General features: G+C 42.1%; 1 protein-coding gene across 1 annotated transcript; it reads right to left on the bottom strand.

Annotated features, from left to right (window-relative positions):
- Positions 1–322: 322 nt before the first annotated feature.
- Positions 323–23984, bottom strand: LOC139479316 (transient receptor potential cation channel subfamily A member 1-like). Its single transcript, XM_071262177.1, has 26 exons — positions 23874–23984; positions 22662–22818; positions 22122–22297; positions 21488–21595; positions 21124–21232; positions 20410–20507; positions 19626–19676; positions 18310–18498; positions 18014–18214; positions 16986–17149; positions 16582–16746; positions 15983–16097; positions 14464–14630; positions 12236–12320; positions 11256–11315; positions 10181–10276; positions 9489–9559; positions 8711–8882; positions 8251–8340; positions 6809–6978; positions 6218–6347; positions 4752–4946; positions 3075–3143; positions 2413–2523; positions 1132–1241; positions 323–602 (listed from the first exon to the last, which is right to left on the bottom strand). The coding sequence occupies exons 1-26, from the start codon at positions 23982–23984 to the stop codon at positions 323–325; spliced, it is 3450 nt and encodes a 1149-aa protein (XP_071118278.1).
- Positions 23985–25865: the final 1881 nt, after the last annotated feature.

Below are 25865 nucleotides of genomic sequence, written 5' to 3' on the forward strand. Positions count from 1 at the left end.
CCAATGTTGACAGGCGGAACGCGTCCAATCTCAATTCGACAGCTATGATGACGTCACACCTCTCGTTATAATGAGACACATCAATATCATATACGGCTGTTCGAAAATAGGTGTCGTTCGAAAAACGACTATGTTAGAACGGATGATATGCATGGTTCCAAGATAAATAATGTGTGTACTTATATTGCGTTAAACTCCAAACACACGCATGAAAGCGCTCTATTATTACTCCAGTCAGATGATCAGTGTGCACTCGTTTTATCATTCTCAGCTCCCTGGGGAGTATACAAGATGCAACACCATTTACTATATGGCCTTAACCTCATCTCCTGCCCCCTCGTCCCCGCTTTGTCCCCCCTCGCCCCCGCCCGGCCATCCGTTTCCACCGGGCCACCACCATGGACTGCTGCAGCATGACCCTCCCAAGGGACGTGGACGACCACCCCAGGGACTGGCCCTCGGGGAGAAGCAGTGACTGGAGGCTGTCCGAGGGGGAGAGGCCTCCATCCCAGGCGTCCTCCTCCGAGTGAATGTCCATCCCCCGGGCGATCTGACGCAGGAGATCATGATTCCGCTCCATCGTGCTCGACAACTCCTTCAGTCTGGGAAGAACAGAACAGAACAGAACACAGTGATGATTTGACTTTATATTGGAATTGGTTCCGTTTAATTTTTAATCATAACGAATTATTTTGAAGATTTTCAACATCTTTAAAACATTCGTGTACATTTATTACTTGCAAAAATAAACAATTTCGAACTGTGTCAACTGCTATTCCAACTGTTTAGTCTTCCAGTAATAAATGGTCTACCGCTGGTGCACGATGCAAATCCCATGACAGAACATCATCGAGATACGTGTACAAAGGAAATAGCGCACAATAAAATTAATGTTCGGCTTAGTGCCGCATCTCTAAACTAGCTATGTATTGCCATACGTACACAGCCAAAGCCATTTGTGCCTGGAAAGCACTTGAATCACGCACTTCTATTATATAAAGTGCGCTTTAGTTAGTTCTGGTAGGTTAACGGTTTGTGACTACTAATTGGAACGGGCGTGGTTTGTTGGTCCATTGTTGGACAGAATCACGACTCAAACACGCCAATGTATGGTAGATGCACTGTGTATACCTGCTCTTCTGCTTGTTGAGTTCGGTGTAGACATATTGGTTGTGGGCTACGGTCCGACCCTCGTCCATGCCGTTAAACTCGTCATCGTAGGACATCACCTTGGACCACATCTGCGGTGACACAGGCAAGGTGATGAGATGTAACCCTAACAACAGCCTAACCATAACCATAACTAAACCACCCATGGCCTAACCAACCTAACCTGAGCTACCTCATGCTGAGCCCCCTGAAGATCCGAGATATATGGTCTTCAGCAACCCATGTTTGTCCTAAGAGGCGACTAACGTGATCGGATGGTCAGGCTCGCTGACTTACTTGGTAGATGCATGTATCCCCAATTGCGTGGATCGATGCTCATGATGTCAGTTACTGGAACGTGTGTTCCAGACTCTGTTATTTACATACCACAATCATTACAGCTAACATATAGATGAATGCGTTGTTAAATAACAAACACATATGCTGAGGAATGGCGAAGATGATCATCAGTGTATTGATCAGGATTCAAATATGACAATGTGTGTTATGTGCAATAAACTTTAAACAAGAAACTAGAATATTTTTCTTCCAAATCCATTAACAAAAAAATCGTAACTATAAACTCACAAGTGATAGGACAGACGGTGGATTTACTGCTCAAAAGAAGTTAAAGCACATCAGATTCTGTAATGTCATGACATATTATCTATAGTAATATGAAAGAGTGAGTGAGCGAGTATGGTTTTACGCCGCTTTTAGCAATATTCCATCAATATCACGGCGGGGGACACCAGAAATGGGCTTCACACATTGTACCCATGTCGAGAATCGAACCTGGGTCTTCGGCGTGACGAGCGAACGCTTTAACCACAAGGCTACCCGACCGCCCCTTAATATGAAAGAACTTCCTTGGAGTCGTATATATATATGATCTGTCACAAACACTGATGTTCTTCGTTAATGCACCATTACAGTCTCAGCCGAAAATATTACTGATCCGCGAATTGACACGCGAAGTTCATTGCGATGGTGTGCAATTTAGCGAAGTACAGTCCGTAGGTAGATTGTGAATTATCCATTAGTTATTAGATCGCTTGCGGGGCGGTCGGGTAGCCTAGTGGTTAAAGCGTTCGCTCGTCACGCCGAAGACCCGGGTTCGATTCCCGACATGGGTACAATTTGTGAAGCCCATGTCTGGTGTCCCCAGCCGTGATATTGCTGGAATAATGCTAAAAGCGGCGTAAAATCAAACTCACTCACTCACTATTAGATCCCTTGCAAGGGCATCATTAGGGGACTTACATTCTGGAGGAAGGTCCTCCGCCTGTTGGGGTACACTCTGAAGGTGCCCTGGTCCAGCTTCACCAGCAGCTCTCGCGGCATCTTCCTCTCTATGTCCGAGTGGAGGTTCACCTGGGACACGGCAGATATCGGCACAAATGTTACAGGAATGGTAATCTAATTGAATACAACATGTTATACAGTGATAGTTGTTTATGTGTTTGGATATATTTTACCTGGGCTTCAATTAATTAATGCTATTCATAGTTTTAGTATTAACCCAGTCTAAATCCAATTGTTTTGAAATTCCTCTTTTGATAGATCCAAGGTGTCAGCCACCAGGTAGAACACATGTGTTGATCCTGATCCTAGTGAACCAGATTTTTGAGCCATGTGAATTAACTTTGTGAACCAGACCACATTTGTTTCGACTGTTATTAAACGTACCAAAGAACCACGCAACACAACATTTCCCTCTAAAATTAACGCTTGGAGAACACTGTCATCAATGAACTTTAATTTTCCATCATCAACTAAGCAAACTGGCAGCCCAATATATCTGTAATTCTAAGCAGTGTAGGTTGAGTTTGACAACAGCCTAGAAAGGCAATGGTAACATTTGGTGTCATGTTAGCGACTGCGGTGTAACAGTTACGTGTGGGAGTGTATCTTCGTGGTGTTACCTGCAGTGTCAGCCTCTGAAGCCGTGCGTTGGTCAGCACACTCTGGATGTCCCCCACAGCCAGGCCGATCTGACAACACATACAACCATGTAGAGTCCTACTGGCAACACAGACAATAATTACATCAAACCCAGATGCATGGAACACTGTGAGCACATATATATTAAACCATTACGATGACAGCGCCCCCTAGACGTGACTGCTAAGTTTTACTGATATTTGAGAGTTATGATACATTAATCTACGGTTATAACGATCTCAAAGGGTCCACTATTTTAGTTCGTTATAACTATAGTTTCTTATAAGCAAACATGCAGCATATATACAGCAAATGGACTTCACAAAAAATAATAGGTTCGTTATATCCGTCAGTTCGTTATGAGTGTGTTCGTTTTAAACGTAGTTTACTGTATTTGTTTATGAAACCGGAATGAGTTGTTATAACACGTGGATAAGTAGCTCAGATGCTGTACTATGTATGATCAACCTTGAGTTGATCATGTAGTGAGTGAGTGAGTATGGTTTTACGCCGCTTTTAGCAATATTCCAGCAATATCACGGCGGGGGACACCAGAAATGGGCTTCACACATTGTACCCATGTCGGGAATCGAACCTGGGTCTTCGGTCTGACGAGCGAACGCTTTAACCACTAGGCTACCCGACTGCCCTGATCATGTAAGTAACATCACTGGATATAATCACATATGGCACATAAACACTTAAACATTGTTTAAAACCTGGCTTATAATTAATTATTGATCAATAAAATTATTGAATAAAAAGAAACATATTTCATAAAAGAAGTCTCTGTAAGGGAACAACAAATGAAAGAAACGTGCAACTGTGAGCGGTTATCTTTGCACATGAATCCATTTGAGTTTATATGGTTATTTAAACTGATGTAACCATACTGGTGGAGAAGCGAAAAGGAGGCTTGTTATGCAAATTGTGTGAGTGGTTGGTGCTACCGGTGTATCAGGACATGCTTACCCCTTTCGCGAACACTTGGTGTCATCACAGATTTTCGGTGATCCATTCTTATAACTTTCACCATTTGCCATTTAAACTCAATGGAATCTGTTTCTGCAGATACTCGTTTTTCTTTGGCGTTATATAGTTTTCATATGTTGTTTCATTAGTGTATTCGGGGGCACGGGTGGCCCAGTCGTCCAAGGCTCCGCGATTCGCTGTGCAGAGTTGCGTCCCTTGGGCACGCCAGAAACCTATGATTGTGGGTTCGAATCCCGGTTCGCCCCGATTATGTTTCTAGGTTTGTCAGCACCATACCCGTGCTCGTGGGTTTCACCGAAGCGGTTAACGTCTGAGACCTGCATCACTTCGGGCTTTCCCCCCACATTAAGCTGATACGACGTCATATAACTGGAATACTGTTAAAAGCGGCGTTAAACCCAACTTACTCCCTCAATCATCAGTTTATTCTACACCTGTGTAAGTTGTGGTCGAGTTATGCGTAAACAGATGATGCAGACAAAGGTAAATGAGTGCACATTACACAGCACAAGGGCGTCCGCATAAATATAACCTTTTGATATTGACGACACTGAAGTATGTCTACACCGTATGTAAACATGTATCAACTAATGAAAAACGCTTCATGTTTGTTGTGTGAAGATCGATAGGGCATGTGCTTTTACAGACACAGTCAAGATTCTCACCAGAAGGTTCATAAGAATGATCGGCATGAAGAGAACGAAGATTGTCATGAAGAAGAGTGTGCCGTGGGCGTAGTGGAGAGTGACCACAGAGTTGTCGTTGTAGGGCTCGTTGTAAGTGTCCATGTATTCCATCTCCAACATCATCGTCACCGACCGCAACATCGCCAGCCCTGGGGTCGAATACGCATGCGACTTCTGTGATTGGAACATATGAATTTGACAGTTTTGAAATGTCACGATCTATGTACATATTGATAGCATTTTATCGTAAAGGTGTCTCAAACGTTAAGGATGTCCTATTTGTTCGACATCTACGCTTTTGCATTAGTCGTCCTATCTGACATAAAACGCTGTGGGGTTAGATGTTTCATAAGGCCTGATGCTTGGCAAATCTACAGGCAAGTGCAGGTAAACTTAACATATATTGGTTTCAATATCACTAGTGTGTACGTCTCCCGGAAGCGACACTTAGATTTTAGATGTTGTTATATTTTTGCCTTCTCTGTTCACAACAAGTGTATCCTGATATGGACGGACGGGACCAACAACAACATATTAGCCAGCATTAGAAACAGATGAATCTATCCCGTAACAAGACCATTCCTTCACAAAGTCAGTCTTAACTTCAAGTGTATAATTAGCACTAAAATACTTCGGCGAATGATATTGTCACGTCACGTCCGGCACGGAAGAAAACTATTTGGTGATCAAACATTGTGATATCATAGTGGGGAGGGGGGTACAAGATATGGCTGTCATGAAAACAATAGTGGTCATATAAAAATGTAAGTCTTGAAGCATACTCCATTTTTACCAAAAACAAGCTCCTCATCAGTGCATTTACGGTACAGAGTGACAATATAATTTTAAAGCCAAGTTGTCCTGTGTATTATACAACACACATCACAAATTAGGCGAAGATAAGCGACATTGGCGGCGGAGAAGAGGTGGATGGGTGACCGAGCTCGGCCTGATCCCTAAGAGTTTCTAGAGCTTTGGCCCTGCATCATGAATGAAACATGAGTGATAAAACACGTGGTGTCTCTTGAGACCAATGGTCTCGTTACTTTCAACAGCGAAAGGGTACCCGGCAGAACGAAATAGTAACGTAAATGTAAACCTTGCACCTATCAGGCATCCAGTGGAGTTGGGAGTGGAGTGGAGTTCATACTGATCCATTGACCGTAATAATTTAATGAACATGGATTCGAAGCAATATGAATATATCTTATTCTGCATTTAACATTTAATACATATATACTTTTTAAAAAGTCGCTTCTATTAATTGCTTGGGCAGTATGGGAATGAACATACTACTGACATATATAATTTTACAGATCCTTTTATCATCACGGCGTTCTCAAATACCATTTCATACCACTATGGTTCGTTATACCCGACTCACGTTATCGTTCATATTGACACTTAAGATAATCATGCAGATGATGGAGTCGGTGTGCACAAACCTCGTGAGACATAAGGATGTAGAAGGCGAGGCCGAAGGCGACGACGAGAATGGAGAAAACGACGATGACCTGGATCAGAGTCTTGAGGATCTCCACAAACATCACCACGTAGATGCCGAAGAAGTCGAACCTAGTGGACAGTAAGTTATATGTGAATCAGTGTCACGGGAAGTTCGCATGAGCCGTCTTCGCAAAGAGTTTCCAGTTGAAAATGCAGATAAATGATGTTAGAATAACGCGTAAGGGAAAGACAATATTGGCTGTTAACGTCATGCGTTTAGGGTGATTAAATGATGCGCTCGGTCTGTCTGCTAGCATTTTCAGTGAGACTTTTTGACAGGAAAACACAATTAATGTGTTAATTAGTTATGTTTAATTATGCTAGAAGGAGAATATGACGTTCCTCCTCATCACGAAGACTACACTTAACACCGAAAGTTAACTTGCGCAAAGGGTCAAATTAGCTAAGGCTAGACCGTTGGATGGACAAGATAATTTAGAATTTAAGAACGCTGTACCACTGCAGAAGGATTTTTTAAATCTGTGGAGAAAGGCATGGCCCCAGTGCTAAGACACGTTGTCTAGACATACCTCTGTAGGAAGACCAGACAGTTGAACCAGGCCAGGAAGACGACGAATGCCCCGACCTCCCACTGCCAGTGTGTGGAGTAGTGGGCCAGGAAGGGGGAGACGAAGACGAGGGTGAGGACATAGAGCAGCCACTCCAGCAGGTTCTGGCAGTCCATGAAGTAGCGCCACCTCTGAAAGAGGAACGTGGAGCACCTTCACTAACTGACCTGACCCTCGGGTAATCTAGCAGGGGGCTACCACGGGATCTACCGGATCACGTTATGTGCTGAGTTAATACGGCTACAAATGACACAGCAGCAAGTATACCATCGATAGCATGTCGCTGGAGTTCGACAAATCCATTTTACCCCATGAAATCCTTAAGTACTCACGGAAATGAAAAAAACCTGTTTTTTCGACCTCAGATCTTAAATAAATGCAGTTAATATACAAAAGATATAAATATTCAAACAACTAAATTAGTACTAATTGGGCCGTGGCACAAATACAGCGTATCAAATGTTTTTATGACACGTAAAAGTGTGTATAAATGTGAATAAAACAGACTATTGTGAAACAGGGCATAACCAGGTGTAAGTAGATCAAGGTGACCTATGACACCTTGACGACAGTGAGAACAGGTGCATAATGCCTATAGTCTGTTTCTGCTATGTCAATTTGGACTTAGTTTTATTTTTGAATGTTGAAAGTGCCGACAAATTACCTCCTGTAAAGTACATTTTGTATTGTTCACTGAGATCAAACTAGCAAATCCAGACTAGTACTTTTCGAGTTGTTTTGGTATTTCGTATTTACAGCTATGTAACACATTGTGTCGATTTTTAAATTGAGAAAAACAATTTTTTTTTCATTTCCGTGAACACGACTATGTCGGCCTGGTCTAGGTGTCACTTATCAAATGTAATTGTATGAGAAGTCCTAAGCATTTTCAGGACCTGGATCTGGTCCAGGGCGGGGTGATCAAATGTAATTTGTTTGTCTTATGGCAAAATTGATAAAAACTTAAGGGCCTGTAAAAAGGGGTGATAAAATGTAGTTGTTTTCTTTCTTTTGACATAATTGATTAAAAGGATTCATGTAGGAGTTCAGGACGGGCGTGGTGTCGTGCCTATGTTCACGTTACTTGGATTGTGCATCTTCACAAACACCAGGTCCCATAGTCAACATCGCTGGTTCATGCGTGTATACCTCCATGCATGTCAAGCATTTGTTTTGAACGTATTGAGTCAATCTTACACGATGTGCATAGTTGTCAAGCCTTGGCCTTTAATCGCAAAAAGTCTCATCAAATGCTTGCAATTGTCTCTAATGAATGGTCGTATGTAGCCAGTGCACAACTACATTTAGTGTCACTCACAACCAAATCTATGCAGATAAATTCCATTTCAAAGGATAGTTTGTGTTTTGTGGTCTCCCTGGAACCTATTTAAAACGGTAAATACCTCAGTCATCATCTGGAAGACCTCCTTGAGGATGTTGATAGCAGCAAAGATCTCAATGAGCCACAGAAGAACGGTGAATACAGGAGAGAACTGGAGTAGAAAAAGAAAGTTGTCATAGTTTTATCAGCTCTGTATCCTTATTCAGATATATTGCATACATATTCTTCCGTAGTGAAATGTAAAATGAACCAACACTTTATGCGAACAAACTATCTCTATCCTACCCTTCACGACCGTACACTTTTGGTATATTATAATAGTTCATGTGCCTTTGTGAACGACATCTAATGTCCAAGACTTGTGACTTTTATTTTTACAGTATCTGATATACCAAAAATACCAAAAGCCGTGGCCAAAATAAAACAGTTCGTAATATACGTCTTTTCGTTATAAGCGTATTCGTCATAAACGTAGTTTACTGTAATGTTGGTATTGTATTCATCATCAGGTTTAAACTTACATAGTGTCCGCCAAGATGGTTCCCGTGCAGAACCTTGATGGTGGCGTTGTCGACTTTACCCTCGTCGAAGTGGTCCATAGAATCGTGGCTCACGACGAAGGAGGTGAGAAATGCGAGGAAAGTGAGGTAGATGAGGAGGTAGACGGAGCAGTACCATCGACCGTAGTAGTTCCTGAAACAAACCATGCAGACAACTGCCAACGCCATTTGGAATCCGTCAGTATTCATGGAAGGGTACCGGAAATCCACCATAGGAGGCATGGCAAAAGTAAAGTACGTTCAGTTTTGTATGGGAGCATTGGGGGGTATTAAAAAGCAAACAATGCAACTGAGGGTTTAACTGTAGACTTATAATTAAGGTGCGTTAATTCTGTTCTGATATGCCATATATCAATCATTGCGTCATCGTGCGACAACTTCACCATCAAACCTGTTGGAAATACACCCTTGATAACAAATTACATTTTTGTGTAGACACCGGTTTTAGTACCGATGTCAGTGCTCCTAATGACGATCTGGCATACTGATCTGTTTGGTTCGGGGGGTTGTATCAAACAAACAACAGGCCTACAAACAACAGTACTTATTGTTATAAACGAGATGCCTTCAATCAAGATGTTGTACCGGAAGCTAGGACAATGTTGCATTTTGGAAAAGGAGAAGCCAGTGGGTATCGAGAGATAGTTTCTTTAAGGTTAATGTATCGAATATGTACTGAACATGTATTTACAAATACAATTTAATATCTGCAGCATCAGCATGATTATCTTTAACATACCATTTCATCCTGAGGAAGTTGGTGCACACGGGATGAGAGAGACATTCAACTCGGCCGGTCTTCACCATCATCTGTATTAAACAGGAACAGGACTCACTGTGTTGTGATACAAGGATTGTCACATGTGTAATAACATGTTAGGAATCAGGTATAGTCATAATGTTCTCATACCAAGGCAATGCCATCGCTTATGTGTTTTTAATAAATGTGTTTCAGCTTCTCGAATTTTCATTTCACAGTTGTAATAATCAAACAATATATCTAATCTGTCGATTCTTCATTAGAGTGTTCACTGTGTTATTCGGAAGTGTATTTAATACAAAAAAGGTCAAGTGGCTAGAAGCAGCCTAGACATTCAGACATTTAACGAGAGTTCTTAAGGTACTAGGCCGCACGAGCCTATTCCCATGAAATGCTTCTCTTTCCGGTGGAAATCACGAATATTTACCAGGTTTATGTGTTTCAATAAAACATTATTTAAAAAGCGGGGTGAGCAGTAACAGTTGTTATTATACAATCAGGAAGTAGTCTAACATTACTGGATCTTAATTTACGGATGTTAATCGGCCTCAGGCTGACGGGGCCACCCTAACAAGATACATGTCTCGTACGCTGCAATGAGTACAAGTATGTGACCACGATCGAGACTGACAACAAGCACATGAGGTAAGCTGACTGATAAACTGACTGACGTTAAGTTCTGGCATAGGTTTGAGCGGCGCTCCGCCTTGGGTTTTGTCGAGGAGGGGCTTCATGGCAGAACGCAGGTATTTGAAGTTGAAGTCAATCTGCAAACACATATACACTGGAATAAGTGGTGTATCAAATCCTACGTGCAGTCAAATCCCATTGTGTTGTCGCTTGGGAATGTCAAAAGATGCCCGAAGGGACATAACTCTGTATCCATGACTCGTTTATCAGGTTATTTGTTAATGCTACTGATAGTCACTGGTAACAGCACCGTCTGGATTAACGAGGTCAAATGTGTAGCAAGATGGAATGTTACAAGCAAACACGAACCAATCAAATGTGTTTGGTCAAACCTTATGTGGATTTGAATGATCAAAAAGTATTAGTAGTATTTTATAGCCAGCATTTTCAATCAGTACTATGTAGTATTGGTCAAAGATTTTGTAGTATAGACTTATCAATGTGGTATTGACGAGAACGGCTACTTCTTAATGATAATATTTCAAGCCAACAAATTGGTAGGATTGTTAAAGGACATTCATGTACGCAATTATTGACCTGTGTAACTCTTACCCCCAAATTGATACGAATAATGGATGGCAGGGAGATGTTTGTGTTTGTCTGTGAACAGTATCAGTGATAACAATAACGGGTGAGGTGAGGTGAAATGGGGTTTAACGTCGCGTCCAAGATTATTGCACTTATATAGCGACGTGCATGTACGTGTGTGTGGCTGCTTGTACTAGTCCGGACTGATGACGATTTATAGAGCTAGCCCACTGAGATACCATGCCGCAGTTTAACATGAATACTCCACTCAGACACAGTATACTGACTCCGAGCCGACCAGTCCTTGTTTTAGCCCCTTAATGCCGAGCCCCAGACAGGGTAACAACAAGTACCATCTTTTAACGTCTTTTGGTATGACGCAGCCGGATATCGAACCCCGGACCTTCCGCTCTCCGGGCGGACGCTCTACCACTAGACCACGGAGGCGGTCGATAACAACAACGACAGTGACAACATATGTGTAGTGAGAAAAGTAATTCTCAGTTGTCCTACGGCTCAGCAACTCACAAAGTAGTTCCTACTCCTGGGATCAAGGCTGGACAGCGACTGACAGCGTTCTAACACAACCTGCATAGACATAAAGTAGATATATAAACACTGTATCTATTGAACATCGAACCCAGGTCTTGAAACTGACGTACAAAGACTTGAACCACGGTACAATGATTATTCATCGCTCTTCCTTTGCATAAATAAGAAATTAACGACGAGCGGTAGATGTTTATCGTACAATGATACACTTCAGGGAATACCACAAACAACGACGATATAATATATCAACATTATTTACAGCCGTTACAAGCTTTAATCATGGTGACCCATATTTAAATAATCCGATTTCGGCAATGTCGGAAAAGTCCATTTTATGAATAGGAAGTTAAGTTAGGTATTTCAGGTTTCAGTGTAAAAAAGTAGAAAGAGAAAATGTGCCAAGTGGATAATTGACGGCCAGTTGGTTGAGATCATTTGGCCGTTGCGTTTATCTGCGTTGTCCAGATACATCTAAGGGAAACAACTCACTAACCTATCAATTATAACGTCCTTCAATTTACAACGTCATCAAGATAAGGGCATATGTTCAAATCCCCGGAAATGACGTCATGATAGAACAATGTTTTGCCATGAAATAAAACCACGCCTCCTTCTTTATTGTTCTTTCCGGTTTATCGCGCAGCTGTCTAATATTGGTGTACATGGGAATCTGTTCAATATGATATGTGAACGTGTATGATAGCATGTACAATTCAGTATAAAAATAAAAGCGATAATACTCTTTCCATATTCAAAAGAAAGCTCTGCCAAAAGCAGGGTCGTTTGTGATTACGACTATGTCATGAGCACGTGTTTATGACTCACTAACAAATAGTGATGACACCAGGTGTTTGCGAAAAGGTGAGTGTATCCTGCCCAACCGGTGGCACCCGTCACAAACACATGCAAAGGCAAGTCAACTGTTCACCTGACAAAAACACGAGATAATCACCCACCATGCAGACTTCTGGCAGTTGTCTGATGAGGCCCACCATAGGACACCCATACAGGGGTGACGTCAGATCCATCGCCTCCTCCCACCTGTCAACAGTCACGTGATACCAGCGTAAGGAAACAATGGGAATAACAGTAAAATGTCAGATAAAATAACTGTACCCCCAAACAATCAGAGAACGCCCATCGTGAATTTAAAGTCAAATTTACTGATAGTTGTGTCTCATTGCCTGATCTATGTTTCTATTTCCATGGTGGTATTTATATCCTTTGAAATGATCATAACATGGAATTTATCAAAACGTGGTTGGCTTTATAGCACCAGGGGCCCTAAATATTGAGACAAACCAATTGTTAGTTAGCTTCGCGTATATTTCGTATTAAGTGTCCGTGATAGCACTCATGTTTATTTCTATTTCCAAAAGCACGCTATTTAATCCTTTGAAATAAAGGTGAAACTGAAAAAAACAATTGGTTTGTCTCAATGCACTGACAACGCTTATAAATCCTTTGAAACATACATGAAGTTGACAAAAATACTGATTTACCTCACTGCACTGATTTAAAAAAAATATACTTCCAAGACAATGCTGTTAAATCCTTTAATGTATATCTGTAATTGATCAAAACAGTCCGGAAGTAAGTATAGTCAGGTTTACTACCGTCGTGAGAGTATGTCCTGCACAGCGTGAGTGATATTCGTAGACAAGGTCACGTGTGGATAGACACGTTCTGAATATACCAGCCGAAAACACGTGACTTCCTGTTCAGGGGTGACGCAGAGAAGCTTTGACCTTGCTTGCGTTGCGGAATAGAACATTTTTTGTTTTGTTTGTTGTTTAACGCCGCTCTCAGCAATATTCCAGCTATATGACGGCGGTCTGTAAATAATCGAGTCTGGACCAGACAATCCAGTAATTGACATATTGCGCATCGATCCACGCATTTGGGATACGATGACATGCATCAACCAAATCAGCGAGCCTGACCACACGATCCCATACGGCATAATCGCCTTTTACGGTAGGCATGGGTTGCTAAGGACCTATTCTTCTCCGGATCTTCATGGGTCTGCAGAATATAAGGCACTACGGACATTCTATGAATATGATGAATAATGTTGTCTACTTGGTTCACATTGACTCGTTTTATACTGATTTATTGACAACAAGGACATCCGCTAAATGTAATCATATTGTGGTGTAGCATTTTACACGTGAGTGAGTTGGGTTTAACTCAGCTTTGAACAATATTCAAATTATATCACGGCGTGTCAGCTTAATATGAGAGAAAAGGTGAAAACCACAAATACGGGTATGGTGCTGACACACCTAGAGTGAGTGAGTTGGGTTTAACGCCGCTTTTAACAATATTCCAGTTATATCACGGTGTGTCAGCGTAATGTGGGAGGAAAGCCCGAAGTGATGCAGGTCTATGGTGCTGACAAACATAGAACCATAATCAGGACGAACCAGGATTCGAATGTTTCTGGCGTGCCCAAGGGACGCAACTCTGCACAGCGAATCGCGACGCCTTAGACGACTGGGCCACCCGTGCCCCCTGACAAACCTAGAAACATAATCGGGGCGAACCCAAGATCCCAGGTGTCTGGCGTGCCCAAGGGACACGCCTCTGTACAGCGACTTGCAGCGCCTTAGGCGACTGGGCGCGGTTTTTAGCATAAGTAGGTGAACGTGTTTGTTTGTTTCGTGTTTAACGCCACCCTCAGCAATATTCCAGCTATATGAAGGCGGTCTGTTAAGAATCGAGTCGGGACCAGACAATCCAGTGATTGACATATTGCGCATCGACCCACGCAATTGGGATACGATGACATGCATCAAACAAGTCAGCGAGCCTGACCACCTGATCACGTTAGTCGCCTCTTACGACAAGCATGGGTTTCTAAAAGACCAATTCTAACCCGTAATCTTCACGGAAGTTAAACATGTTAGCTCAGCAGAAGGGTTTTACAGAGATTCATAGAATAAAATGTATCTAATAATCTGCAAATTGTAAATTATTATGGTTATTGCGTAATGTTTATTTGTATAATAGTTGACGTGTCCAGTCGTACTCGCTCAGGGTTACAAAGCGATCTCAGCGCTGAGATGATCGTAACCCCCACACATAAACTTGCAATATTCGTAGTGCTAAGATCTCTTTGTGTAACTGGACCCAGAAGTGGAAGTTCAGGGTTTCAATGTATATGCATGGGAATGCCACGAACCTTTCATGGATGACAATGCCCATGGCGACGTCAGCTTTTGCATATTGGATGGCGTTGTCGAAGAACGTCCTCTTGTCTACATTCTGTGTAAAGCTGGCCCCCATGGACATGAGGAGGGTGGCGGCGTTGGTGTGACCGTGCATGGCGGACAGATGGAGCGGCGTGTTCTGTAAAACAGGGTGCTGTCAGTGAACGAGTTTGGTAGACCAAGCTTTGAACAGTATTTTAGTTATATCACGGTGCATGAGCTTGTTGTTACAGGAAGCACCCGGTACAGGTCTCTGACGTTTACTGCTTCGGTGAAACCCACAATCACGGATATGTTGCTGAAAAACCAAGAAACATAATCACAACGATAATTTGAACAAGCGATCAAAGGTGCCTGACACACCTAAGGGAGGCAACTCTGGAAAGCGCATTGCGACGCTTCAGACGACTGAGTCACCCGTGCCCCCGATGCAGTCACTATACAGTCACACAAGTACCTACATACCCCAAGTGAAGACTTCAAGATCGTCATCGAGTTGTAGCTATTATTTCTCAGTAAACAGGGGGCACGGGTGGCCCAGTCGTCAAAGGCGCTGTGCAGAGTTGCGTCCCTTGGGCATGCCAGAAACCTATGATTGTGGGTTCGAATCCCGGTTCGCCCCGATCATGTTTCTATGTTTGTCAGCACCATACCCGTGCTCGTGGGTTTCACCGAAGTGGTAAACGTCTGAGACCTGCATCCCTTCGGGCTTTCCTCCCACATTTAGCTGACACGCCGCGGTATAACTGGAATTTTGTTAAAAGCGGCTTTGAAACTCGCTCACTCACTTCTCAGTAAACACGTGGGATTAATACGCCACAAGGAAATCCCTTTCGGCAGACGTCAGCAGTACAGCATCTTGATTTAACGTACCTCGCAAAACAGACAAATTATGCAAGTCGTCATTCTGGACCGGAGCCCTTTGCTTTAGTTACACAAAGCCTACACTAGATCTGTTTATGGAATGATGGTTGCCTATAAATAGAAGCGACACAACCCTTTCCATTTTCAAAAGAAATCTCTGCCAATAGCATAGTCGATTGTTCACTGTTATGATAATGCGTCCAAATAAGCGAGACCAAATGGCCTCTACAGTTTGGGTCTTCAGTAGTTATTTCATGACCTTGACTAACATATTGAACCATGCTGAATTAACGTGTCATCCTTATCAGTGATCGATTTCCGCACTATCGATCCCTGGAGGGTCTGGCCTTATGTCAATGACAATTACACATATAGATGGGACAATGTTTACTGGGAGATCCACTCGTCTTGAAATTATTCCATACAGCCCTCTTGTCACAGCATATCAACGAACGCTTGTCAACCCCATCCTATTGTTACATTGTTTAGGACAATGACATTTTATGGCCCCGAAAGAATCGTTAACGATAATATGGACTCCGCTTGGCTTCTCGACCTACGGATTCCTTGATATATGGTTCCCAAGACTTCGAGTTAACGAAGTTTGCCCCCGTTTGCTGCACTCACGTCATCGTTGTTGCTGAAGTCCAGCAGATGGGGATACACTCCCAGCAGTAGCCTCATGCACTGCGTGTAGCCGCTTGACGCTGCTAGGTGGAGCGCTGTGTTCCCGTCAAAGTCCCTGTGAGAAGATCATGACAATCTCACATTGAAATAGGAAAATTGTCTGATTGAATGGACATGGTATGCAAATACTAGTCTGGAAGGAAGGAAATAATCACAAGAGGTATTGAATGCGCATGCGATGGCCAAATGTAATGACAGTGGTTTCTTGGAACAGTGGTGGAGCTGAATGCATGCATGCTTTTATACTTGTCTTTAAAGAATATTCTCAACTCGTCATAAGTATTATCTGGAACATTCATTCTGATCTTTTAAACGCATGTCTTTATAGATGGGGCGGCCGGGCAGCATTGTGGTAAAATCGTTCACAGGTCCGCTTCTCATAATGTGTGAATCCCTCTACTGGGTACAATGTGCGAAACCCAACACACTCACTCGGTCATTTCATACATGAAAGTTGCCTTTCAGGGCTGTTGTAATCGTTATTTAAGAACCATCCCCAAAGTTTGGCACGCCATGCGTATTATAGGGGTATACGTCACCTGCCGGCTACCGCTCCCTTCTGCAGTAGGAGTTTGACGACTTTCGTATGTCCTCTTTCCGCCGCCATGTGGAGCCCAGTCTGGCCACGTGTGTCCGTCTCGTTGATGATGCTTGCACCCTGGTCACTGTCCAGCAGGCGTCTGCACGTGCTCAACCGACCATTCCTACAGTGAGACAACCGCTGATGCTGAACGCAAGTAAATGTCACAATGTTTCTTAAAGAGCGCGTGGGTTAATATAGGGTCTTACTTAACTAACAAGAACATCACCGCACACATATGTTACCAATCTATCTTACGACGCGTAACGTTCCGCGTCCGCTTTGTTAGCCTCTTACACAAACATAAAGAGGTGACCTGTTAAATGAACACATCTCCACCATGATAGTATTTGCCAAACAAACCTTGCAGCGAAATGGAACGGTGACCGCTTTTCGTTGTTCTTGGGGCTGATGAGGGCTCCCATCTTAAGGAGGTCGTCTATGGCCAACAGGTGCCCCTCCTTTGACGCATAGTGAAGAGGTGTGCACCCAAAGTCATCCTTCTCGTTTAGGTAATGCTGTATACCCTGCAATATACGCCTAGCTCTCACCAACATACTTTGTGGTTTCATAATAGGACATGCAGCTGACCCTACGCGGAAATTAGGTTACTGTCACGTGTATTTCATTCCAGCACTGAATGACAGGTGATCAACACGGACGTCACTACTCCTGCTGCGTAACGATAGGTCCTACAATTCAACCCAATGTCATTCAAACGTTAAGTTGTGACATAGTTGTGAGAGAAAAAAAATCAACATATACTACCGCTATAAGCAATGTAGCATTACATACTTGAGTCAGCTAGACAGGGATTACGGCTGTGTATTGTTAAACAAATGTTCGTTTGCTACAAATGTTTAAGGCTACATCATTTTCGACACATTACAGCATTAACATAGACATTCTGGCGTCATGTTATGTCGGTTATATAGTGCTAGTCCACTGATGAGAACCCATGCATGCCGCAGTTTAACACGGATACCCATTCCCATACAGTATACTGTCCTTGTTTTGTCGCCTTAATGACGAGCACCAGGCAGGGTAACGACAAGTACCATCTATTAATTAAATATATTTTGTATGATGGGGCCAGGGGATTGAACCGCCGCCTTCCCGTCTTCGTGTAAATTTCAGGTTAACTAACATTTGTAGAGTGAGTGAGTGAGTGAGTGAATGAGTATGGTTTTACGCCGCTTTTAGTAATATTCCAGCAATATCAAGGTGGGGGACACCAGAAATGGGCTTCACACATTGGACCCATGTCGGGAATCAAACCCGGGTCTTCGGCGTGACTAACGAACGCTTTAACCACTAGGCTACCCGACAGCCCCAAAATTTGTACTGTAACAGTAATACAGTCGTGATGTCTTGCCCTTAGGAGCAGTTACCTGTAACACGCTACAGCCAAGGTCGTTTATCTTGCCGCCGAACCTGATTGCAAGATGTAAAAAGTTTCTGTTGTGATGATCCTTCACCCGTATGTCCGCCTTGTTGCCAAGGAGACACGTGACTGTCTCCCAGCCCCCTTTTGAAGCAGCCAATAGGAGAGGAGTCTTAGAATGAGTGTCCTTGGCATTCACGTCAGCACCCTGTTAGAGAAGACGATCCATACATTAACGGTAAAAATGGACAGTGTTATTTTGAGTTTGTTACTGCTTCTTCCGTGAAGTATTTTGGTTTTTACCTTTTCCATAAGAAATTCTACGACATTGGCGTGATCAAAGATGGCGGCTCTGTGAAGTGGCGTCATGTCGTCGATGTCGCGGAGATTGAGGGCATCCATGAAGTTGTCAGGCTGCATGTCGTCCATGAGGTAGACCATGGGGAGGTTCCCCTGCGAGCAGGCGAAGTGGACGGGGGTAGACCCGTCATCCTTGCGACAGGACAAAGGCGGGTCAGTCAACAACACTTAGATGAGGCGCAGGGTGTATTTCGTTGCCATGGGAATGATAGCCCAAGGTATATTTCTTAACTATGTTTAGTTTTCATGTTTATCAATATGATTATTTTCCTTCACACATGATTCTAAAAAGCCGTTTCCAAGTTTAATTATACCTGAATAAAACTGACCCCTTCACTGACTGTTAGCAAACAATTGTCACTATATTTAGTTGCCTATGAATTGTAAATGTTCAGTCCATCGATATCACGTTGCCTATTTATAACATCTAAGAAGAGGTTTGGCGCGGCTACGGAGGCTTCACGCACACATCCCGACCTTATCAAGACTGATTGTGTTTGCTCACATCTCTTTAGCAGATACCTTCATATTAAGCTAGCATTTATTAAAAGTCGATATCTTCGCGTAGAGCAAAGCAAAACATTAACGGATTTTGTCATTTGTATTCGTTGATCGAATAGACACAAACCACACTGTGATCTTGAACATTCTGAACAAATCTAACCTTGAACATTCCGTGTTTCATGGTAGTAGAATGTTTTTGTTTCATACGGTATCAATATGGAAGTAGAATGACACCAAACACCTTTATTATAATTAACAAATGTAAATATCCAATCTGCATTGTACTATGGGCCTTGATGCCTAAATTACTGAATAAACAGTCTGTCTGTCTGACTATTATAATTGTGAATAATAAATGCTTTTCTCGTTTTCAAAGTTGGTTCATGGAACATAGGCGATATCGACCCAGGGAAAACGTCCAGAATCCCTAATATACCATAATGGTTGTATTAACGTGCTGCATAATCACACAAAACATGCTAAAACTGGTTAATGGTACTTGTTAAAGTCGTTTACGTACACAATGAAATAATTGAGCCATGACTTAATTTCAAACTAGCGAATGTTAAAATGATTCAGTAATGAAGTGTTTGACAGTCGTTACTTTCATCCTAGAATAATGCTTGACTTTTGTGTACTTATGACCTGTTATTTGTGTACATATAGGACGTCATTAGTATTAGTATTAGACTAAAAAAACAATAATCATACACATAGTCGTAAATAGCGGAGATATCAAATGTTGTCACGGATACCTGATGCTGAACAGCGACCGACGAGCCGGCTTTCAAGCACACTTCAACAACCTGCATTAAAAATTAAAAATAGCATGCATCAATACATCAGGTAGATATTTGGATTTATACATAATGATGTGACCTTTATCATGTTCTGTGATCGGGGCACGTCAGGAAATGATTGCATGACTTGTCTGCTTCCACTAAAACCCAGATAAACCATGCAGCTTTAGACAAATCGTTCAGCATGATAATTAACGAAACGTTCTGTAATAATACTGATCTGCAAACAGGAAGCTAGAGATAAAAGTGATACGGACAAACGTCACAGATAATTAACGAATGGTTTTGAACCGCACACGGTTCTTTTGTAGACAAAGGACGTTAGGGATGAACCATACGCGGGGTCTTCACCAGTAATTGAGTTGTGATTTAACGTCTCTTTGAAATATATTTCAGTTATATCACAATGTGGAGTAAGCCCCGAGTTATTAAGGCCTAAGACGTTTTCGACTTTGTTGGCTTTGTTCTTCTATGATATGTTTTGGCAAATTGGAGTGAGTGAGTGAGTTGGGTTTAACGCCGCTTTTAACAGTATTCCAGTTATATCACGGCGTGTCAGCTTAATGTGGGAGGAAATGGCAAATTGGAACCATCATTTGTTTGACTTCGGTAAAATACCGATATATGTTCTAAATACCGTTAGAAAAATACCTGTCAGAAATTGTGAAAAGTCACACGATTTGTTCAGACTTTGAAATATCACTCTATGGCAGTATTATGCTAGAGGTCCCTGGAATACCTTCAGGTTACCACTGTGAACGGCAGAGTGGAGAGGCGTGTTGTTTTCTTTGTCCAAGAAGGACAGGATCTCCTCGCGGTTGTAGCCTCGCTTGATTGCTGGAATCATACATACCATGTGGTGAACGCCCCATTACTTACTGTTTTATCGTTCCCAGGAAGTAGGGAGAATTTTATTTGGGGATAACGTTATGTATTGAACCGCAAAAGAAACATCACTTCATGAGAGCTTCCAACTGAAATATCTATGCATTTTGGGAGATATTTCGTTCTTGGCATTAGTATGTATCCAAATTTCATGTTGACGGACAAAAAGTGACACAAATATGGATAAAATAAGTCGCGAAAAAACGCTGCTTAACAAACGATCATGGTAGTACTACAAATTCCCGAATGCTTTCCATGAAAATCAAAATTCACTGTCGTTTCTTTGTGCCTTTTCTGATAAACGGAACCCAAATACGTGGATCCAGCATTCTTGCCTCGGCATGTCAAGACTTACGAAGAATCAGAGAAACCAGGTTTAGGAAGACTACATGCTGTTTGTGACCTGGTATCGTTGCTGTAATCTTAAGCTGGTTCTCAATTGGACATTAAAAGCACTGACAACCATTCATGCAGTCTGGCCAGCATGCAGTCGTCCTAAAGCTGGTTACGTTGTTATATATAGGGAAAAACATGGTGCTATATGGAGCTGATGAAGTAAGGGACTCACCGGCCTGGATGAGGACTCTGAGTGTGTCTGCAGACGCCGACTTGGCGGCAGCATGGATGGGATAAAACCCATTGTCGCATTTCATGTTCGGTAGAGCGCCAGCCTTCAGCTGTGGAATTACAAAATACACACACTTGAACCTCATTACAGAAGAAGAAGAAGAAGAAGAAAATGAAGAAGAAAAAGAAGAAGAAGAAGATGGATGGCCAAGTAACATTTGTTGACATTTAATGTCAACTTTTTGGAATGTGTAATAAAAGTACAGACAAGCTGTTTCTACGTATTTATCAACAGTTCAAAAATGTACTTCACGTCAAAGCCCCACTTCTTTATATGAAAGGTCTGAGATAAACGTGTCTCTCACCAGCAGTCTCGCACATTCTCCTGTGTTCATGTTGGCACAGAAGTGGAGCGGCGTCCCTCCCATCTCCCCCCTCAGATTCACGTTGACACCCTTGTGCTTCACCAACGCCTACATGGAATGCAACGCTGATCACATTTGACAATACTTTAGTTAATGTTGATATTAAAGCAAGTAAGATGTTGAACAGTAGCAGTAATGGCATAAAACGGGAAGTTTAAACTGCTCACAGTTCCAGGAATCACGGTGAGTGGCACCAAGAATGGGCTTCAAGCACTGACCCATGCGGGGAATTGGCCTCGACTCTGCTCAACGTTTTAACCAAAAGAGTTTTCCGCCGCTTTTAGCAACAATTCAGAAATATCACAGCGGGGGACACACATTGTACTCGTGGGGACTCGAACCCAGCCTTTGACGTGACGAGCGAACTCTTTAACCTCAAGACTATCACACCGCCCCTTGAACCAAAAGAGGTAGTATCTATATACAATTTAGTGGTAGGGGGTAGGGGACGTAGTGAAATTAAAAGAGTTATCTAGAAACTGCATAGGTGGTGCTTGTGACTGGAACAAGTCAGAGAATACTCTATGGTCGGTGTAGTAATGGAGTTCTGTTACTAAAGGCCCGCAACTGTCACCTCGAGAGACTTGAGGTACCCTCCATCAGCTGCCACGTGCAGGGCGGCCATGTTTTTGTCGTTGAGGACGCTGCTGTCAGCGCCAGCATCCAATAGGAACTCGATGCTCTCCACTTTTGACGCCTCGACGGCGAAATGTAGAGCGGTGTTGCCATAGTGATCCTTCAGATTCAAGTCTGGGAAGAGATTGTCAGAATTTGGTTTTATACTGCAAAGGAATGGTTCTTCAGATCTGCTATAAATAGTCCCTCGGTTAAAAAGAAAATAGTTCCACATTAATAATTAAGTGACACGTGAAACAGACGTCGATTTTGAATCCTGGATTCTGGATTTTGTTGACTCACCTTACAGAATAATTTCTGTGATAGGCATTTAGAAGTTGGAGTGCTAAGTAAGGATAAGAATTAATGGATGAACAACTTCTTTATTACAATTAAGAGTTACGTTGCGGTGTAGGTTCAAACACTGTTATCAAGCAAAATTGTCAACATATATAAAAAAAAAACCATGCACAACCATGCATTACTATGGATACGTTACCTCCACCGTGTTTCACTATTGACTGCAGGATGTTTGTGCCCCCTCTAGCAGATGCATAGTGAATAGGTGCTTTCCCCTTGGCGTCCTTGACATTCAGCTTGGAAGGGTCTCGACTGTAAACGAGTTCAAATTCCTCGGGCTTCCCTTGACCCGCCAACTGCAATACGGACCAGGAAAAAGAAAATCATGTTATATATCGCAATCTTTCCATTCGTCTTCGGAATCGATGATCAACACAAGCAATATAGTTGATTGTTATTATTGATTTCGGGTACGCTAAAACAGCAACCTCATAGTATAAACGTGCTTCTCAATTTATATCCGTCACCGGCGCTTATATTATTCATGTTTATGGCTATATAAAGCGACGAATCCTACTAAGATAATTACTATTACGATCTTCCAATATAATATCTTTCATATTAATCATATTGTATTGTATGGCTACATACATTGGACTATATTCATTGACGCCCTATCCTCGACTGTCCATCGTATGCCATCTCCACTCTATCCTCGACCATCGCACTACCTTTACTTCGTTTTGAGCCCGGTTCGATTACACAACGCTAAAATTGCCGTCCAATCATTCAACACTCAAGAGACATTGTGTGTTCGGTTTGTGATAAGAGAAATGCAGACAGGACGTCTCTTTCGAAACGAAGCTGTGTCTGTGAAAGGATCCAGGGGAATTATTAGCCTAAAATGAGATGCACTAGATAATCGAGTATGTTGACTCACGTCAAATCTATTGAGTAACTTCAGAACCTTGATTAATAATATGCCAAGTCCAAGAGAATTGAAAATACGTGGTAAGCCATGTTTGACGACGACTTGTTCGAATACATTCATAGAAATACAGTGAGAACAACGAATAAAATACGTAGAGAGGATATTAACGAACGTAGTAATTGACACTGCGGTCGGCGAAATGCATCCTTTACAGAGAAAATATTTTGTACGTTGTCTGTACAATGAGAAACGCTACGTAGGAATGTTGGTATTATAAAGTATACATTAAAATGTGAAAGGATTTGGTTGAACGCCCTTTTTCAGGCATACATTAGGTGAAATGAAGGAACATTGGGTTTGGGCTAACTCACCCAGAATCATAATTAAGGATTCGACCCACGATTAGCGGATCCTGGCACGGCAAAGGGACGTAACTTTACAAAAGGACACGAGTTTCTGTATCTAGTGACGATGACCTACCTCTGTTAGGGACAGGCGAACACTGACACTTCCCGTGCGGTCATCTGCAGGAACGGAAGGGGGTCCAGATCCTCTCCTTGACTCCAACCACCGTTTTATTCCCTTTACCATACTTGTCATATAACCCATCAACACATTCAAGTTCGCAGTTTGCGGCAAGGAATAATACACGATATCTGTTCAAATGGTGTATGTATATACGGTTATGTTCCTTCGGCGCCACGAATCAGTCGTCGTGCATCTATATACTCACAGTAATTACATGAAGTATCCGGATGACGTTGAGTCAACAACTAGATATCAAGACCTGACTATATCACGATGCAAATGAACAATACGTATCCTTGTTTGTCTGTTAAACCTTCGCATAACTGAGTATTCCACGTTATCAACAGAAGCGTCTATGCTTTAGTGACGAGAGTCAACACTTGTTGATACTGACACACCAACGAGGATCCCGTTATCTCCACGTGGATGTACTATCATTCATCAATGTGTTTCAGATGTATGTGTCTCGCGTACATATAACTCAAATATGAAAGTTCGTCTCACTTTGATCTCACATTTGAATGTTATTGTTATTGTCACGTGACTGGTCAGCCGCACGCGCTGACTCCCGCGGTTACACAACTTCCTCGTATCTCTTTACCGGATCAGCAGGAAGTCAGTGTTTATATCTCTTTTGTGGTTAATATCAAATATCAAGTGCATCAGCAACTCACAATTCTTCGGAAAAACCATCATTTGTGTAGAAAGAATATTGCCAGTTCTGTCTTTAATATGATTGTTTTGTGGTCAAGAAAGCACTTTAGCGTACTGGAAAAAAATGACAGAGCAATGTTGTCAAACTACACCCAATATGTCTTTGTATTTTTTAGGAGACTTCTATCGCTGTGTCTAATACAAAAAATGAATAAATGTGTTTAACGTCAATTTGACTGAACGTTTCTTGCTTTGTTTTCTAATGTCAGCTATTCTGGCAGTTGTGTTGTGTGTACTGTTGTGTTGTATAATTATGTGATGTGTGTGTGGTGTTGTACATGTGGTGTTGTTCATTTGGTGCTGCGTATTGTTCTGTATTGTCATATTGCTTATACGGTGTTGTATGTTTGTTGTATTATTTCTTTAGGAGTGAGTATGGTTTTGCGCCGCTGTTTTAGCAATATTCCAGCAATATCACGGCGGGGGACACCAGAAAGGGGCTTCAGACATTGTACCCATGTGGGGAATCGGCGTGACGAGCGAACGCTTTATCCACTAGACTATCCTACCGCCCTGTATTATTTATATGATACATTATGTTCTTGTGAGTGGTGCGATGTATTGTGATGTATTTTGTATGTGGTATGTTGTGCTGCGGTGTATTGTGTTTTGTGGTGTTGTGTATTGTGCGTGATTTGTGCAGTGGTATATTGTGTGGTGTATTTAGTATGTGGTATATGCTGTTGCGGTGTATTATGTTATAGTGTTGTGTATTGCGTGTGATGTTGTGTACAGTGTGGTGTATTGTGATGTGCAATGTAGTGTATGTTGTATGTGGTATATTGTCTTGTTGTTGTTGAGTGGGATACTGTACATAGTGTTGTGTATTGTGATGTGCAATGTAGTGTATGTTGTATATGGTATATTGTCTTGTTGTGTATTGAGTGGGATACTGTACATAGTGTTGTGTATTGTGATGTGCAAAGTAGTGTATGTTGTATATGGTATATTGTCTTGTTGTGTATTGAGTGGGATACTGTACATAGTGTTGTGTTTTGTGATGTGCAATGTAGTGTATGTTGTATGTGGTATATTGTCTTGTTGTGTATTCAGGTGTTGTGTATTGAGTGGGATGTTGTACATAGTGTTGTGTTTTGTGATGTGAAATGTGGTGTACTTTGTTCTGTTCTTTTTGTACGTGGTATATTGTGTTGTATAGTGTCTTTAGCGGATATATTTTGTGTCTCTGAGGTGTTGTGTGGACTTATTGAAAGACAACACGCAAAAATA

Source organism: Haliotis cracherodii, unplaced genomic scaffold (genome assembly GCF_022045235.1).
Source record: "Haliotis cracherodii isolate W230 unplaced genomic scaffold, xgHalCrac1.p SCAF_4, whole genome shotgun sequence".
Taxonomy (NCBI): Eukaryota; Metazoa; Mollusca; class Gastropoda; order Lepetellida; family Haliotidae; genus Haliotis; species Haliotis cracherodii.

Bases quoted from the DNA above. Each gene is read 5' to 3' on its own strand.
- LOC139479316 (XM_071262177.1), bottom strand. From the start codon at position 23,984: ATGGTAAAGGGAATAAAACGGTGGTTGGAGTCAAGGAGAGGATCTGGA. The intron at 16,747-16,985 runs GTTTGTTTGGCA...GTCTCACTGTAG, and splicing joins CCGTTCCATTTCGCTGCAAG to GAATGGTCGGTTGAGCACGT. The intron at 2,524-3,074 runs GTAACACCACGA...GCCGTGTCCCAG, and splicing joins TTCAGAGGCTGACACTGCAG to GTGAACCTCCACTCGGACAT.